At 37.7% G+C, this 18,447-nt stretch overlaps 1 protein-coding gene across 2 annotated transcripts; it reads right to left on the reverse strand.

Annotated features, from left to right (window-relative positions):
• Positions 1-1,516: 1,516 nt before the first annotated feature.
• Positions 1,517-17,891, reverse strand: LOC131688884 (cationic amino acid transporter 4). 2 transcript variants are annotated; one of them, XM_058973479.1, is made up of 4 exons: positions 17,719-17,891; positions 17,445-17,600; positions 13,252-14,706; positions 1,517-13,189 (listed from the first exon to the last, which is right to left on the reverse strand). In XM_058973479.1, the coding sequence occupies exons 2-4, from the start codon at positions 17,584-17,586 to the stop codon at positions 12,795-12,797; spliced, it is 1,992 nt and encodes a 663-aa protein (XP_058829462.1). In that variant the 5' UTR covers positions 17,587-17,600; positions 17,719-17,891; the 3' UTR covers positions 1,517-12,794. The 2 variants fall into 2 exon arrangements, with proteins under 2 accessions (XP_058829462.1, XP_058829463.1); XM_058973480.1 differs by having other exon boundaries at positions 17,445-17,604.
• Positions 17,892-18,447: the final 556 nt, after the last annotated feature.

Genomic DNA, 18,447 nt, shown 5'->3' on the forward strand with positions numbered 1-18,447 from the left:
ATTGTGCTTGTCTTATTTGTCCAGACTACGATTCCATGGCTGGTTATGTTCAATACAATGGTGGAAATGAATATTACATGTTCAGTACGATTTGCACATACATACAATGGATCGACAGCCACGATCTTGAGATACTATGTGATACTGAAACATCGCTTGAAACCAGCGGCGGCTCATGGAGAAAGATCCGGGAGGTCCAGGTCCTGCCGAAAATTTTCAACTTGTTAAGAAATTTTAAATTAGTTTTAATTTTAAAGTAGCAACCCCTCACTGCATACTCTCTCTGGGCCGGTATGATTAACGATTTTTAGAGTGATTGCATAACCTTTCTATATGAGAAAGGCAAAAATGTACCAAAGTCCAAAGAAGTCAATTTTTGTCAAACATCTCAATGTTTCATGCATTTTAAAGTCATTTGGCATCGAAAATACAAATTTGATTTTGAAAATTTTTCATTTCAGTTTATATGGGAATTTGCTGTGTGATTGCACTCTTCAACTCGTAACTCCGGAACCGGAAGTCCAATCAATAAAAAAATTCAATAGCAGCCGATGGGAAGGTTGTACCTTTCATTTGAGACTAACTTTGTGCAAATCGGTCCAGCCATCTCTGAGAAACAGAGGTCACATTTTTTCCACATACACACACACACACACAGACATTTTCCGATCTCGACGAACTCAGTCGATTGGAATATGACACTCGGCTCTCCGGGTCGGGATTAGATTGACGAATTTTAGAGTGAATGAGAAAGGCAAAAACATTTTTAGCAAATGTTGAAAGTTATGCATTTTTTGGTGAGCAGTTCTATGTTTCATAGACATTAAATCAATTTTAACTTCGCTTCCTATTAAATAAAGACCCTTATTATAGTACATCTCTACAAAAGCGAGTTCAATTTGGAAAGAAATCTGAGGATTATGATTGATTACAGAACTCTGGAATTTTCTAATGGAATGTTTTCAGGCAGGAATTTGATATTGATGCAATTAGACAACTGTGAAATCAAGACCAATAGATCAGTTACATATCAGGACCCCATTCCGACAATTTATCAAAAGTCCTAATGATGTTAACAACAACAGGTTATCAATCTACGGATCAAATAATTGTTATTGTAATATTGAATTAAATCAGTCTGCATCAATAAATTTTCAGCTTCAATCCAATATTTTTTGGGTGTTGTGGGGGGGGGGGGGGGTGTTGTATGGTGTTAAACCCCAAAACCTCCTCTTGGCTACGCCGTTGCTTGGAGTTATTTTTTTCGCTTTTCATTTTCCGATATGTTTCAGATGGATCCGATGGTTATAAGTTAGAAAAATTGCAGTCAGAAGGTTCGCACAAATGAACATTTTTGTACTGATAAGTTATCAAGTTCCTTCCAGACAACTTGGAAGTGTTCGGTGATTATTTCTAGCGGTTGTAGATAGTAAAATAAAATACAAAATTCGTTTTATCGAAATAATGTTTGGCTTATTTCAATGGATTATTACTATATTGAACAATAACTGGGCGAGAAAGAGTAATCAACAAACAACAAGCCATAACTTTTAAAGTATTCAAAATAGATATTTAAAGTCTTTAGTAAAGTTATTCGCAAAAGTAAGAGCTACAAATTTGCTGAAGACATCATTTCGATATAATCACTTCCAAGAAAATTTGTGCAAATATCTCACTCATAGGGGGATTAATCAGCAAAAGCACAATTCCAAAAGAAAGGCCATATTACCTCCATTAAATTCTCTGAAGATACTATTGACCTAAAATAAGCCGTTTTGCCGTTAATTATAGATTATATGTTTTTGGTCATATTTCTGGCAATGGGAAATTTAATTTAATGTTAAATATCTCTTTTGATAATAGTCCGATTTCTACAATCTATAGCTTGTTCGAAAGGTATTCGTTAAATCTGTCTTAAAATATATAAATTGTTAATCTATATTATCAATTTCGGCAGATAATTTAAAAAAACTGAAAAAAACGCCATTTTCACGCATTCAAACATTCATATCTTGGAAACTAACCATCAGAATCAAAAACAAATTAATAGCGTTCATACTGTTTTTTAGTTCTTTCATTTAAAATTGGTTTGGATAAGATCGGTTCAGCCATTGCTGAGAAACACGAATGAGAATTTGTCCGTTACATACACACACACACACACAGACACACACACACACACAGACATTGTCCCAAATCGTCGAGCTGAGTCGATTGGTATATAAGACTCGGCCCTCCGGGCCTCGGAAAAAATCTTGAAAGTTTGAGCGAATTATATATATTTCTTTTATAAGAAATGTAAAAATCTATTTTTTTTAAATTTTCCCTTGATAGATCCCCTTAACGGGAGGTTCTCATTCAAATGACCAAAAAGTAAGTAAAATTTGGATTTTTTGTGGGCCAATGAAAAAAAACAGAGAAGGAAACAGTTTTAGGAATTAAAACTTATATTTTCGTCTTAATTAACAATTTTTTTCAAGACGACAAAATAAAATGGTTCCCGTTGTGACGTTCTGTCTAAGGTTAGGTGCGCGTGGAATTACAAAACTGCGTACAGCCTGCTGCCTCAGGATCAATCTGAAACACAAAACTAATAATAAGGCTCTAAAGTAAACTAAATTTATTGGAGAAATGTCCTAAGAACAGATAAAATACTCCAAATTTGACGCAATGGGGCGATTTCAAACTTTGAGATCGTTTTTTTTAGCCTTTTTTCCACCTTAAGGCTTCACCTAAAATAGTGAATACAAAAAATTTGCAGCTTTTATAGGTCTTTCCTCCAATGAAAAAGATTTTCTTTCGAGAGGTCAAAAGATTAAATCTTTAAATGGATCCGTTTTCAAATGAGATTGCACGTAGTTTTTGAAAATCCTGTTTCGAGAGCACGATGAATTATTCGTGGTAGAATGTCAATATTTGGTGCCAATTACATGGAATTATAGGTTTTGGAAATCACCGATTACGAATCTGAAGTTAGTTTTTCGAAATTCAAAAGCTGATTCAATATGGCGGAAATTCAACCAGAATCAAGAAAAAAGAAATTGGGATTTCTAAACACGAATTTGAGTTAATATGTATTAAAATCAAGAAAATAAAAATGGCGATTCCAATAAGTCGTACTAACAATTATGACCAAATTTTTTCCCTTTTTCACCATTTTCTGTGTTTGTTTGATAACTCGTGACTAGTCTGCGATGGCTCTACAGATCAAGCCGTGAAATAAATTCTCCAGACCTCCACACAAGTACAGTGCAACGCGAAACATTCTGGGAATGTGCATAATGCCATGAAGATATCGAGGAATTCAAGGTAATGAATACTTTTCTTTGATTCGACATAAAGTTAATATGCTTTGGCAACAAGTATGGGATCTTAGTGATATGGGACGAATGTGCCATTCTATTTTACCAAATGTTAACCGTAAACCTTGATTTTATGGATTAAATGCAGGAAGATTTTTTATACAAACTTTCTCTCGTATAATATCAAATCACTATTCATGTAAAAGTCGTTTATATCGCATGAATATAATTGATTCAAATTTATGTGAATGTTTATAGTCATATGAGGATATTGATCATATAATTTTACATTGTTCACGGTTTTCAGAAACAAGACAACATTTTATTTCTGTCCTCTCTTCTGTAGGAAAACCTATCCTTCATTCTGTTAGAGATGTATTAGCTAATAAAGACTTTGTTGCCCTTAAAACCTTCTTCGAATTTCTTATGAGATCCAATCTTAAACTTTGATATTTCATAAAATTTATATATTTTCAGATATTTGAAGACGACTCACTAATCGAAAGAATTACACAATCAAGCATTACATTTCACATACATAGGAAGAATGAAGCTTAGCTCTGTTATGGTTTTATTTAACCGAGTGAGCTAAATTAATTTAAGAATTTATTATATTTATATATTTTGAAAAGATAAATAGTTTTTCATGCCTTTTGAGAAGAGATTACAAAATGAAATTTCACTCAAAAAGGCTTTTCCCGACTTAAAAAAAAAACTATCAAGTAATCATAAATGCCAGAGAGCGATCCATGGAGGCCAAGACGCCGCTTCGAACAATGGCCTGCAGAAAATTTTTTGATGCGCGGATCGAAAAACCCGTTTAACAGAATGTAGTAGACACTTATACCTTTCAAAAAATGCAAAGAAGAAATATCATCTTTTCTAAAAATTTTGAATGAGAACCTCCCCTTAAGGAAAATTACTACTAAATAATCAGAAAGAGTTCTGAGTCTACGGTCTTAAGAAGACTAATTCATAAAGAGAAGAAAAAATATGTCCCTATTTTGTCGAAGTCCCCATTTTTCAACCCTAATATAAACCAAGGAGCTGGTTAGAAAGAGACTTCACTGTATAACATAAGTAACAGCAAGCAGAAAAGAACGCTCGTACCTCAACTAGGACCAAACAAGATTGTAAAACGATCACTATAAATAATATACTCTGGATAAATAAAACAGGAATTTCTCACTATATAATCTGTATTGATGCAAGCTAGTCAATACCGTCGACGAATACATCCTAATTCAGAGCTGCTGGGGAAAGGGAGAAACATTAGTCCGATACTTTCGTGTTTATTGTGTTCGTTATTGTGCTAATTTTACTACAAATACTTAATTCAACATGTGAAAAAATACAAAAATGCCACACCATTTTATAAACAAGTCGCAGCAATTTGATCGCTTCGAAAAAGTGGTTTATTAGACAACCCATGAAACGTTTCTGATCAGCTAATTATTTCTTGTTTATTTCTGCTGATGTTACTTCGGTGGGCGCGACGACCGATAAAATCGTTGATTTGATCCACGAATCCGACTAACGAGAGACGCTTGTCGGACGGGTTTTTTTTTCATAGGAGTATGTATTTCATAGACTTATTGTTTATCCCGAGATAAACTAGCATTTCGTCGATTTGTTGGTATATGTTTCACACATGAGTGTGAACGAAACAAAAATAAACGTCAAATCGTTTTTTCGCTTGCACTAATGCAAAGTGAATAGGCGCGTGATTCGGCGCACGACTTGTCGGCGCATGGCTGATATGTCACGATGTGGATTTTAGAAAAGATTCGCAATATCCAGCTGCGTTGGTATTGTGCCCTTTTGACGTTTGATTTAGGAGGAAAACAAATCGTTTACACGGCGATTTGGGAGGAAAACAAACAGCTTCTGGGCTTAAGGGGAGGGCGATAGTATAAAAATGCGAGATCTCAGCGTGCGTATTTTAAACGTCAGATATCTGTCAGAGCTGTCAAAAACCATTTATTTCAAGTTATAGAGATGGCTATGAGAAGAATTTAAAAGAATAATGGTAAGTACGCAGTGCGGTTAGAATCCAGTTATTAGTGCCATAAGCAATAAGGTTATAGCAAGAAATAAGTAACAAAACTGTTAGAAGTAAAAAGTACAATTTAAGTAGATTGCCATAGAATACATTCCATAGGCCGATAAGTGTCACTTTGTTTTAATTGCCGCAAAGTTCTACTGATTTTTGTTGGTTATTTTCGGCAATTTTAAGAGTTAAAGAAACAATAGATAAAAAAATCGAACGACAAGTAGGTATCGGATCCCGCGTGTTCCACGAAACTTACGAATGTATCGTCGGATACACTTTCTTCAGAATCTTCTGTATTAGCAGTGATGTCCACATCTTCATCATCGTTTGCAAAAACTCGAGCAGTTTGATTCCAGGTCTGGCCATTGCCCTCGACGGAACACTTATCCTCAACGAAATCCACATCACGCTCTACCACAATTTGATTTTACACGGAGTTCCAAAGTTCCGTTAGAACCGTATCCCAGCAAACTATCCTTCCAGCTCTTCGAATCTAGCTTTCGTCTCAATTCATCCGGAATATTGTCAAAAACATTACAACTCTAACGACCAATTTCTTCACTGGATGAAAACCGGTTTTCGCTGAAAACTAGTTTTCGGGTTGCTGGTGATGAATTAGCCGAAAACCGGGTTTCATCCAAGTGAAGAAATTGGCCGTAACATTCAACATATTTGACTTCCGGTTTTCGCACAACTCAAACGGAGTTTGCTTCGTACCAAGCGCATTCGTTGGGCTTCTGTTGGTCAAAAAGATCGCAGTTTGCACAGCCTGTCACCAAAAACTCTTCTGGATTCCTGAATCCTCCAACATCGTTCTGGCTTTTTCTACGAGTGTCCGATTCAGTCTTTCGCTTAGAGCATTCTGTTGCGGGGTGTATGGGACAGTCCACTTGATTTGAATGCCTTTACGCTTACAGAGTTTCACGAACCGCTTGTTCTTATACTCCCCTCCGTTATCAAACAAGAAATTTTCTGCCCAAACTTTGCAGTCACCCAGACTTCGTGAACTTCAAAAAGTGAAGTGACTCTAATCGTCCGTAAATGTAACAAAATATTTCACTCCAAACAGTTCAACTGACATTACAGAACCACACACGTCTGTATGCACGAGTTCGAGTACACGTGTCGAACCTTTGTCGTCAGACGAAGTGAACTGTTTTCTCGTCTGTTTGACTGCAACGCATGAATCGCAAACAATCGTCACGATTAACACTTGTGGTACACATGTTCATTCCCAATACCATTTCATACTGGACCAACTTCTTGAGACTGTTTTCATTTAAGTGACCGACCGAAATAATTGTTGCAAATTTCCTCCTAATCGCAGTTGCAACATCTCCCGTTTTAAATGCATTCGGCTCGCGATGCTACGGCGCTCGAACGCTCGAATTGCTTATCGTGTATATACTCGAGCTGCGAGTCGTCGATCCTTGAGACTAGCAGTGATTTATATTTGCGATCTTTCTTGGTGCGTTTTCCATTTTTTTTTCACAGTCGCAGCTTGCACCTCATTTGTGTCACCACCCAACGGAACCAAGTTCTTCGACTTGACCGAATCGTCGGTACCATAATTCAAAACTTTTCCGAATACGACCGCACGTCAACAAAGCTTCACCGACACTGTGCTTAAACGAGAAAAAAACCGAGTTTGTATAGCTCCTCTCGGCGAGACGCAATCGCGACGATTTCGGTATACCGATAGATCTTCGCCTTTCCAGATTCAAACAATATCTTCTTCTTTAATGCCGAGAACAAATTACCGCGCAACTAGGGAATAAACAAAGCATCATTGATCGTACATTCAATTTGTTAGTCTCTCACAACCGATACTACCTTCAGTGTACCAGAGTGTTCAGCAATAATCTTCTCGCCGTCCTTTGCATAGGGTACACTGCTCTTCCGAAAATGGCATATCACCACTTAAACCGACACAACAAACTTTATCTGCATCTTCTGTTTCGGCAACGTTTGCCTTCGATTTCTGCATTTCCTTTCGGTCCATTAGCTTTTTACGGTCAGGGCAATCCATGTTTGTATCCTTCCTTCTTGCAATGAACTTTCTTTTTCTTCACTTTCTTCGTTCCTAGGAAAACTGCATCTCCACTTGTCGAGGGTGACAACTCCATACCTCGCCGCTTGGTTTCTTCATCGAGCAATCTACACTTGACAAATTCGATCAATAAATTTTCTTCAGGCATCGTCTACTCCCAAGTATAAAGATCCCAATGTTACTAGAAGATTACAAACCAAATTACGTCCAAATCCTCTAGCGCAGCACCGGTCGATCTATATTCACGCACCAATTTGTCATACGCGAGAAATTATTGTTACAAATTTCCTCCTAATCGCAGTTGCAACATCTCCCGTTTTAAATGCATTTGGCTATCGATGCTCCGGCGCTCAAATACCCGAGCTGCTTATCATGTATATTCTCGAGCTGCGAGTCGTGGATCCTTGAGACTAGCAGTGAATTTCATTTGCGATCTTTCTTGGTGTTTTTTCCATTTTTTTCTCTTTCGCAACTTTTACCTCATTTGTGTCACCACCCAACGGAACCAAGTTCTTCGACTTGTGCTGCATACACCTGAGCGCACTCCACACTCTATTGTCGCGCTTACAATAAAATCTCACATTGCGGGCGTCTGAAAGGCGCATCAAATATAGCCGCAGTTACTCCGCAAGCCGATTTCATTGGAGCCACTAGACAATGAACCAGTCGAACATAAGCGAACTATAGGTGAGATAATCAGTCTCTATTGCAAATGAATGTAGAGGATCTTCTCATGCAATGTTTATTTTTCTGGAGGCTTTGCGCTTTTCAAAAGCTTCAAAGAAAAAGCTGCCTATGAATTTATATAGACGGCTGCCACAGAGAACAGACGTCTATCTTCAGCATTCAACTTGTGTAAAATCTCTAACGATTTCGAAGGTAGTTGGGATATCCAAACCAGGTGCGCTGCTGTCGTTATGTTTTTTGTGGCTGAGCTCGACAGAATTGACAGCGGTTATTCCTCTACCCAGTCAAACTAGTCCGGAACCGGTTCGGACTTCTAGCATGAATTCCAGCTCAAATGCATCAACCGATAGAGTCGGAATCGGTTGTTTTCTTTAAGCAAGGTTCCATACTGAATCCATTCAGGGTTTCAAACCGATTCCGGAATGGATTTGACGGATAGTTGGGATAGGTTGGTGTGGCGGCGCTAGTGTTTATCGTATATTAATTCAAATGTTTACACACGTTTTTTAAATATTTTTGGTCGATCATGGATGTCTGTTCTCTGTGATTGAGCTTTCATATAATCGCATATCGAGCGATTATCCTGCAAGGCACAATACCAATGGCAGCAATGTACGATCGTACCTCTCCTCCTGCATGCCATTAACACTCCGATTCTCACACGAATTCTCCACACGAAACGCAACCTGGACCCATAACCTGAAGTGGTTTTGGGCAGGTTCAGAGATAACAATCAAAAACAAAATGCGAATTACCGAAAAAAAACAAAAGGTAATTGATTCAAAACGTGTTCGTTGTTTTTCTTTAATGATGCCAATACGTAAATGGGTTTTAAGATGCATTGACGTACCAAAAGTGGGGGCAATTAGAGTATAGTGGTTACACACTCAACAATTGTCTCGATTAAAATTCACCCCCAATTGACAACTAATGTGTCGAAATGAAATGAAGTTAAGAGCATGTACCACAGACTATTAACTCAGCATTAATTGTCGATTTCAGACAATGATAAATAGGTGGGACAGAACACATGGTTGTCGAAAATAATGGTTTGTTTAGGATTTCTAACTGTAAAGCCCTGTACATAATAGCAGAGTGTATGTAAGGAGAGTGAAGACAACTGACATGATTATCTGTCAGTAATATTCCAAACGAACAAACCGACACAGATTTTTCATTAGGGCCTGAGTCGCAATGTGCTCAAATGGAGAAAAATCAGTTTCAATATTCGGCGATGCTTTTCTAAATGTAATTTTTATTGTAGGTATAAATTACTTTATGATCATGTTTTCCCTGAAGCATCTTTGGTTAAACCTTATGACAATATAACAAAGAATTTAATTCCTATGTGCTTTTAGTGGGTAGAACCTAAAAAAATGCTTACGCCCAATTTTCATTCCAGTCGTGATTTCGCCCTTCAGCAACCACTATTTACGAAAGGGCTAAACCGTGAACACAATTTTCAGAAGGGCGCGGTAAATGGGCTAAACTGACTTTGTCTTGCTGGGTAGGGCTGGGTAAATGGGCGAGCTTGACAGTATACTTTTCAATAGGGCTCAGCAAATGGGCGCATATAAACCCAATGCAAATGAAAGGGCGCGTGCATCTTTTCTCCCAATTTCATGAAAATATCGAAATATTCGAATGTTTATGTACAATAACTATAGAGTAGACATGATCATAGTAGATATTGCTTATAATTTATATAATAGAACTGCCATTTAAAGAATAATTTTGTGAATAATAACCATACGCCTCGGTTCTGTCTAAAAATGTAAGTTTAGCCTTATATTCCATATGAGAAGAAGGGCCTAAGTCGAAATCTCGAAGAAAATGCATGTTTCGCCGTTTTGTTTTCTTTAATTATAAATCGAATTAAAACCATTTTAACTAATTTTCACCTCAATCTTGTAGTATTTTTGTCGCATAATGTCATAATAGCGAAAACGCTGTTTGTTTACATTTGCGATTTAAGCCCTAATGAAAGATCTATGTCGAAACGACCTCTCAAAATACATGGATTTGACTCGTTTGGAACGACACTGACAAATAATCATTGTTCCAATTTTGACAGTATCGTCACTCTCTTTATATGCACTCAGCATAATAGTATGTCGCTGTCAACCTAGGAGCTCCATATGTTGAAATAGGGCTGCCAGTGGTATGCGTAAAAGAGCCCAACTATTCACAAGGGTGGGGCAAAATGATCGTTTTTTCAGCACAGCACTTTTTTGGTTCCTTTTGGGGTCCTAAACAACTGTGCAAAATTTGGGGTCGATTGGTGTTGACCCGGCGTAGCGCATTGCGTTTGAAATTTGTATGGAGATTAGTATGGGAAAACATACATTTTTGCATTTTTAATTCTACAGACTACAATTCTTCCTTTAATATGCAAACAAATAGATAGAAGTGTAGTCCAGGATATGCTGAACAACTTTGCCGAAGGATGTATGGTGTTAGAATGTCTCTAAGCCATGTTATAGCTGTTCAAAGTTCGATACATCGAATTAAATGCCAAAAATCATTTTTATTGCCAACACTGCGGGTGTACCAATGGTATTTCACATAGCATTCCAAAATAACATTATATATTTTAGTTTTACCACATTGATATGTTTGGATGAATTATTCAAAAGTCTTAGCTCAATTTCGTGAGCGTAGGTAGTTGAGCAATAGGGCGTAGTGAGGGGGGATAGGGGGAGGCTTTAATATGTAGAAATTCGAACTGAAATGTTGTCGAGTTGGAATGTTCAGATGAATTATTTCCAAACAATTACACAATGTCCTACGCATAATAGTAACGATGAAATAAAACATACTGTATCCCTTTGCCTTGACTTTTATCAATAGAAGTTACGTTGCAGACTGAATCAACTGATGTCGAGTTGATATGTCAGAGGATTATATTTCGGTTTAATACGCATTATGATTTGATAGCATGCTCATTTCTATGCTGTTCGATCACGAGGCGTGAAGCTAATTTCTGGATTTCAACATGAAATCCACCAGATCCCTACAACAATTTTTGGTTCAGGTGATCTAACAGCATCGAAATGAGCATCCCATCAATCATAGTGCCTATTAAACTGAAACATAATCAATGCAATCCTCTGACATATCAACTCGACATCAATTGATTCAGTCTGTAACGTAACTTCTATTGATAAAAGTCAAGGCAAAGGGATACAGTATGTTTTATTTCGTCGTTACTATTATGCGTAGGACATTGTGTAATTGTTTTGAAATAATTCATCTGAACATTCCAACTCGACAGCATTTCAGTTCGAATTTCTACATATTATAGACCCCCCCCCCCCCTCACTATGCCCCATTGCTCAACTACCTACGCTCATGAAATTGAGCTTAGGCTTTTGAATAATTCATCCAAACATATCAATGTGGTAAAACTAAAATATATAATGTTATTTTGGAATGCTATATGAAATACCATTGGTACACCCGCAGTGTTGGCAATAAAAATGATTTTTGGCATTTAATTCGATGTATCGAACTTTGAACAGCTATAACATGGCTTAGAGACATTCTAACACCATACATCCTTCGGCAAAGTTGTTCAGCATATCCTGGACTACACTTCTATCTATTTGTTGGTACACTACAGGAAGAATTGTAGTCTGTAGAATTAAAAATGCAAAAATGTAGGTTTTCCCATACTAATCTTTATACAAATTTCAATCGCAATGCGCTACGACGGGTCAACACCAATCGACCCCAAATTTTGCACAGTTGTTTGGGACCCCAAAAGGAACCAAAAAAGTGCTGTGCTCGGTTGATGTGGCTATGATTACATTTTTCCATATAACAATGCCCCACCCTACTATTCACATCTTTCTGTTCGGTCGAAAAATATATGACCATTTATATTTTAATTTTACGATTAAAAAGTTGAAGTCGGCCAGAAACTTTGAGCGTAAAACTATGAGTGAACTCCTTCGGCGTAACAATCACATTCGAAATTCTACTACGAAAAATTTACTCTACCCTCTACCGGTATTTGAAGGATAAAGCTGTCAAAAAAGCACACTGCTCCGAATACATTACTAAAATACATAGATTATAATATAAAAAGAATTGATCAAATTGAAGTACGAGCAGGAATGGCGAAATGTTGCGAGTGATATGTTTGCATTACGTAATATTGGGATAGTTACATACACCTACATTTTAGAACCTAGCCCAATTCGATTCCTGTGCTGAAAAAGTACAGGCATTTAGAGTTCTCCCGAAACGCACTTATTAAAAGTTACTCAATACAACAAATTAAAAATCGAAGAATTGTAAAGCACTAGATAGGGGATATAACATAATTACATACTAACGATAGCGCAGGTATTATCATTTGTTCTAGTTACATATTCAAGTATACTATAACTAATATACATTCTAACAGGTCTAGTATATAATAGCTTGACTATCTCTAGCTTTGGTAATTGGTTCTTATCTCCACAAAGATTAATAAAAACAAATTTTGGAAGCACAAATTAGTAAGTGAATAATAAATGAATACTTTGATCTTGTGCCTCATGAAACGATCTATGATCTTTGTAAATGTTATTTACATCTACATTGCATTGCTAAGCGCTGAAAATACTGCATAATACTTTGAACCAACTGTGCAACCAATAAGCGTAACTCAAGATTTTCCCTTATTCCTGCATTGGTATAGTTTTCTTCGCACAACTTACGAATCGTCATCTTCATCATCAACGATTGCCTGCTTATCGACACTCTTTCGACTAACGCGACCTTTCACAATCTTCGTAACGGTAACGCATGAGCCTCCGGTAAGGCCAGCCGAGTTTGTGGCACCCCAGCCGCGAATCGCTTCCTGGGTGGACATCAACATCGAATAGGAAGTTCCCAACTCGCCTTCCTTGCTGTTGTGGATACCATACAGGAAGTAAACTAACATTCCGATCGTAAGCCAGATAAAGAATCGCAGCCACGTCAGGAAACTCAAATGTACCATTAACTCGATGTTGCAGAATATGCTCAATGTTGGAATGTATGGCACCAGCGGTACCTTAAATTGAAGTCCCCGGGTGTTTTGATGGTGAGCACTGATGACTACGACACCTTTAAAATGAGAGACAGAGTTGTATTCGATTGGCTACAAGAATAATGACTAGTATACTCACATGCTACCAAACAGAACAATAGGAAGCCGTACAATCCCAAGGCCCACCAGGTTCCGTTGTACAACTCATCCCAAGAAGCTTGAAGCTGAAAGCAGACCGCCACACTGAGTACGCAGAACAGCAACACGGCACCTGAGCAAGCTACCCCTGGTTCACATCGTCCCAATACAGGCTCCAACCATCGAAACTGAGGCCGCAGCCGTCCTGTCAGAGCTATCTCAAGCATCTCGCTGGTGGGCGAACACTGGTCTACAGCACTCGATTGTGACGAAGAAGAGACTCCCTCTTCCTCGTCCGTGCCTGGAGTATCGGGGGCCAAATTGGCTGTTTCCTCTACGGTGATTGGGCGGTAACGGAGTACGATTACGCTAGCGCTGACAATAGTGTACGCCAGAAGGGTCCCAATGGACATAAATTCAACGAGTTTCTCCAAATCGAATATTAAAGCCAGCAAGGCAGAGAAAAGTCCAGAAATTGCTAGATTTAGCAGGGGAACCTGAGTTTTAGTGTTAACCTTACCAAAACAAGAAAACAATAAACCATCACTGGCCATTGCGTACAGGCATCTTGGTAGAGCGAAGAGTGAGCCAAGCAGAGTTGTCGTCATACCACATATAGCGCCAGTAGAAATTGCATACTTCGCCCAAGAAATACCACGTATTCCGAAAGCATCTGGAAGCGCAGCTGCTGGATTAATTTCGTTGTATGGTATCATAAGTGTCAAAGCAGCGCTCACTAATACATATCCGATGGTAACTATACATAGCGACAAAATTGTGGCCAGAGGGATCGACACGCTAGGGTTTTTGGCCTCCTCACCGGATGTCGCGATACTATCGAATCCTACGAATGCATAAAAGCAGGTTGCAGCACCTGCCAATACACCGCCGAATCCATACGGCAGATATCCCTGATCTGGTAGTGCCCAATTCCCAGGATCAGCGTACCAAAATCCAAGCACGATAACCAATGACATAACGGCAACATTTACCATCGTGAGAACACTGTTGATCATTGCAGTGGCTTTCACGCCAGCTGCCAACGCAATAGCATAACTCAAACATACAGCGAATGCCAAAAAGTCCGGATACTTAGCCAGCAACTGTTCATGCATTTCCCCTGTTATCTCCATTGTCGTATTGGCCACAATATTCCCCAACATTGAATCAACATACCCGCTCCAAGCACGTGCAACCGACGCAGCACCAAGCATATGCTCCAATATGATGTTCCATCCGATTACGAACGCCCAAAACTCACCAACCGATACGTACGTATAAACATACGCTGATCCTGCCTTCGGTACTCTGGTTCCGAATTCGGCGTAGCATAGCGCGGCCAGCATAGAAACTATTCCGGCCAAGATGAAGGACAGGACAATTCCCGGACCAGCCATCTCACGAGCTACCGTACCCGTTAGCACGTAGACACCGGCGCCAACCATATGGCCGATTCCTGTGAATGAGTTAAGAAAAATAAATGTTAATACAGGTAAACGCTATTCGACCAGTTAGAATTCGGAACCAAGAAATTGGTATTCTTTCGAGAATGACCTGACATAAGAAAATAGTCAATCCTTTTGGTCATGAATTTATGAACGGATTTTTTTCCGTGTTGCTGTCTTAATTATCGAAACCGCGATTCAAGCTCAGACTGAACGCGTACCAGGCGTGAGCTCTCGCGGACGGCTTCCCAACCATGGTGGGACAAAGAGTGCTCAGACGTATACGCGAAGAAGGCTACAGTGTATGACTTTCCGGAACGATGGGTTATCCGCTAGTTATCGACAGTACGCGACGCTATACACGCAAAGTTAAAAAAAGCTGTTTTAATTTTCTTAGTGGTGCGATTTAGCCCTTTCCATTTCTGTAATTACTACGACTACACGCAGAAAAAAGATTTGTAGATTCAATAAAAATATGGATTAAATTCAATAAAGAAAATTATTGGTCGGGAGACAATAAATTTATTTAATGAATTCAATAATATTTATTTATTGTTTCAATAAAAAAAGTTATTGTTCCATTTTTTAATAAATATTTTATTGAAATTAAAACAAAATTACTGAAATTAAAAACAGTTTTTATTGAAAGCAAAAATTTATTGTTGTTGCAATAAAAAATATTGTCAGACCAATACGTTTGTTGTTTGAAGTAATAAACAATAAATGATAGTATTCAATAACACATATTTTTGATTTAAATATGCTTAATTTTTCTGCGTGTACAATGTAGGATGTTTTTTGTAAAAAGACTTTGATAGTGGATAGTGCAGGACATTTTAAGTAAAAAATATGGGTGGGTAATGTCAAAGACATAACCGGAGTAAAGTAGAATACACTTTAGCCTGTTAATTCGAATACAACAATTATTTCTATGCTCTAGATTCAGTGGCCACAAGTCTAGTATAAAAATATACTCCAGCATGTGTGCCAATCTACTAAAACATGCAGACCAAGATATCGCCAGTTCGGGGAAGCACTCATTCCTACATTATAAGTCAGGGGCCACGTTTGGCTCGTCAGAAAACGAAAAAAAGTGCCACATCACCAACACAACATACACACATACACTGGAATCTTACACTCTGCCAAAACTAGTCATTGCAGTAGTAGACAAACCGTCCCCAGTGATACTAGTGGTTCTTTCTCGCAGATGTGTTGGACCAAGATAACCAAGCTTGAGCTTAGCACATCAAATCCATTTAAAATTTCGACACAAGAAAATGTTATTAATTTCGTTCATCTCTAAAAATGCATCACAAGTTTCTCGACAAATGTTCTTTAGTACTTTTTTCTAAATGCATTATTTTTCTCTGAATTCGAGAACAAATGCGAATTTACATTGGTACGTATGTCACTACTAAACCGCATTTGTTCTCTAATTCAGAAAAAAATAATGCATTTAGAAAAAAGTACTAAAGAACATTTGACGAGAATTTTGTGATGCATCTTTAGAAATCAACGAAATTAATTACATTTTCTTTCCATCATAATAGAAATTTAAAATATATTTTGCATTGCTTGTAAGACGTCAAAGCCCAGCTAGAAATTAGCTCTACTAGCTCTCTAATACAATTCTGACTTCCCTTTGAAAGACCATCACCAAAGACCAAAACGTCCAGTGGTATAAGAAACCCTTGTTTTGTTCATCAAGACTGAGACAGCCTATCAAAACAAGATTGTCCCGTCCGTAAGACTCAATGGAAAGGTAAATGAAAATGAACACGTTATACGCAGTTTGCAATTATGATTTCATAGGCAGTATATGGAGTCACTAAAATATACTTCTTATGAAATATGTTTTGATAATTAGTATAATCTAGGAAACGCGAAACAATTCTATGGCTGCAAAATACAATCTGAGCAATTCAATGTTACACAGACAAAAATATTTTGCAATTTTACAAATATTTTGATGCACATGTTTGGAGTGCAAATACATACGCAAAATTGAATCACATCACAAAACACACGACTTGTGCTTTCGTCAACGGATTTTATTATAATTTTACACTTTGATTGAAGATTACAATTTCATTATACGAAATACCAATACATTTTTATGTATTTTTATTCTATTATTGTTGTAAAATAAGTGGCATGTAACTTCACACGAATTAAAGTGTAAAAACATATGAATTTTGATGTTCCAATTGAGTGCATCGATTTTAACTTAATTTTAAATCAAATTTTTTATTCAATTTGTGTGTTTACATTCGAAATGATTCACATGTCGTTTAAATTTCATTATTTTTTTGGCGTCTACGAGTACCAGAGATACGGCCTAATAGAAGTGTTTCTGTTGAACATAAAACGGCTAAAATCATTTATTTGTAGGTACCGCAAACTGCGAATAAGGCTTACCTTAAAAATGCTGATTTGTTTGTGCAGTTAAAAATATAGATGTTCTAAACATACCGAACCCTCTAGTAGAAGGTTCGGCTGTCGTCATCAACACCCTCGTCGACCACTTGTTCGCAATAGAAACATAATATTACTGCTCTCCCCCTACTATCCCACCATTCACACTTCAGATAGATGGTCATATTATTAGGGAATCATGTGTACATGCATATAAGAAAATGCGTTCCTCCATCATAGCTGAGGTAGAAGGTAGCTCACCTTTTGATCACACGTCAATACATAACACGCAAAATAAATCAAACAATTTTCACCTCCCCCGTTTTTTTACCTAGCAGAGTGATGTCGAAGGTGTTGAGACATCGATTCAGCGGAGTTTCCATCAAATCTGCCGGCAGCTGCTTAGTCCGGTTCATTTTACTGCACAAACCGGACATTACATGACCTAGGATCATTCTTCTGGCGCCAGGCATTGCGTTTCGGCGACCTGCCTTCCGTAAAAATTGTGTCCATATGGAAGCAATGAAAAGAATGAATAGGAAATGGTGATATAAAATATTAAAAAAGCAACAACAAAAAACAACGGCTGACTTTTAGAAACGTACTTCACGTTTAACGTGAGACTGATTGCTGGATATATGACGATTTTATCACAGGTATACTGCAACAATCCACTATTGGGTCTACCAACTGCTAAACCACTGGATTACACTTCCACAAATGGACTTGCGATTAAAGTTTCAATCACACAGCTGATACGTGTGCGAACTTTTCCTCTTGTCAGTGCCGTCTGAATCGGGAACAACTTGTTCGATTTTACCGTCTCGCTGAATCAATTTCGGGAATCATCCGGTGGTCATGCGCACCAAAGGCGGTCTGTGAACTTTGCGATGCACGAAAACTAATAACAAAGGACACGTTCATACATTATGACCAATTTGTATGGATCTGAAGGTCTAATCATCTTGTATAGATGTGTACACACGCATCCGTGGCGGAAGATCTACGGTTTTGAATATTCGGACGGTTCCTGATAGAAGTTTTTAGTCTTGAATATAATATAAATTTAAAATCGACTGAAAAGGTAAAATTGTATCCCAACAAACATTAGGAGCTGAACTATAAGACTACTTGCTGATTAAAGGCTAAATAATACTTTCGCTGAACTATTTAAACATTAACAGTTTATTCAGCCTATTTAATCTCCAGTATTCGCCACTTCAAACTAGGCTGAACTATACTACTAACACAGCATTAATGCTTTTATTCAACCATCTTAATTAGACTGAATTACGAGTTGAATAAATGATGCTGTTACCAATACTATTACCTTT

This window comes from Topomyia yanbarensis, chromosome 3 (assembly GCF_030247195.1).
Source record: "Topomyia yanbarensis strain Yona2022 chromosome 3, ASM3024719v1, whole genome shotgun sequence".
Lineage (NCBI taxonomy): Eukaryota > Metazoa > Arthropoda > Insecta > Diptera > Culicidae > Topomyia > Topomyia yanbarensis.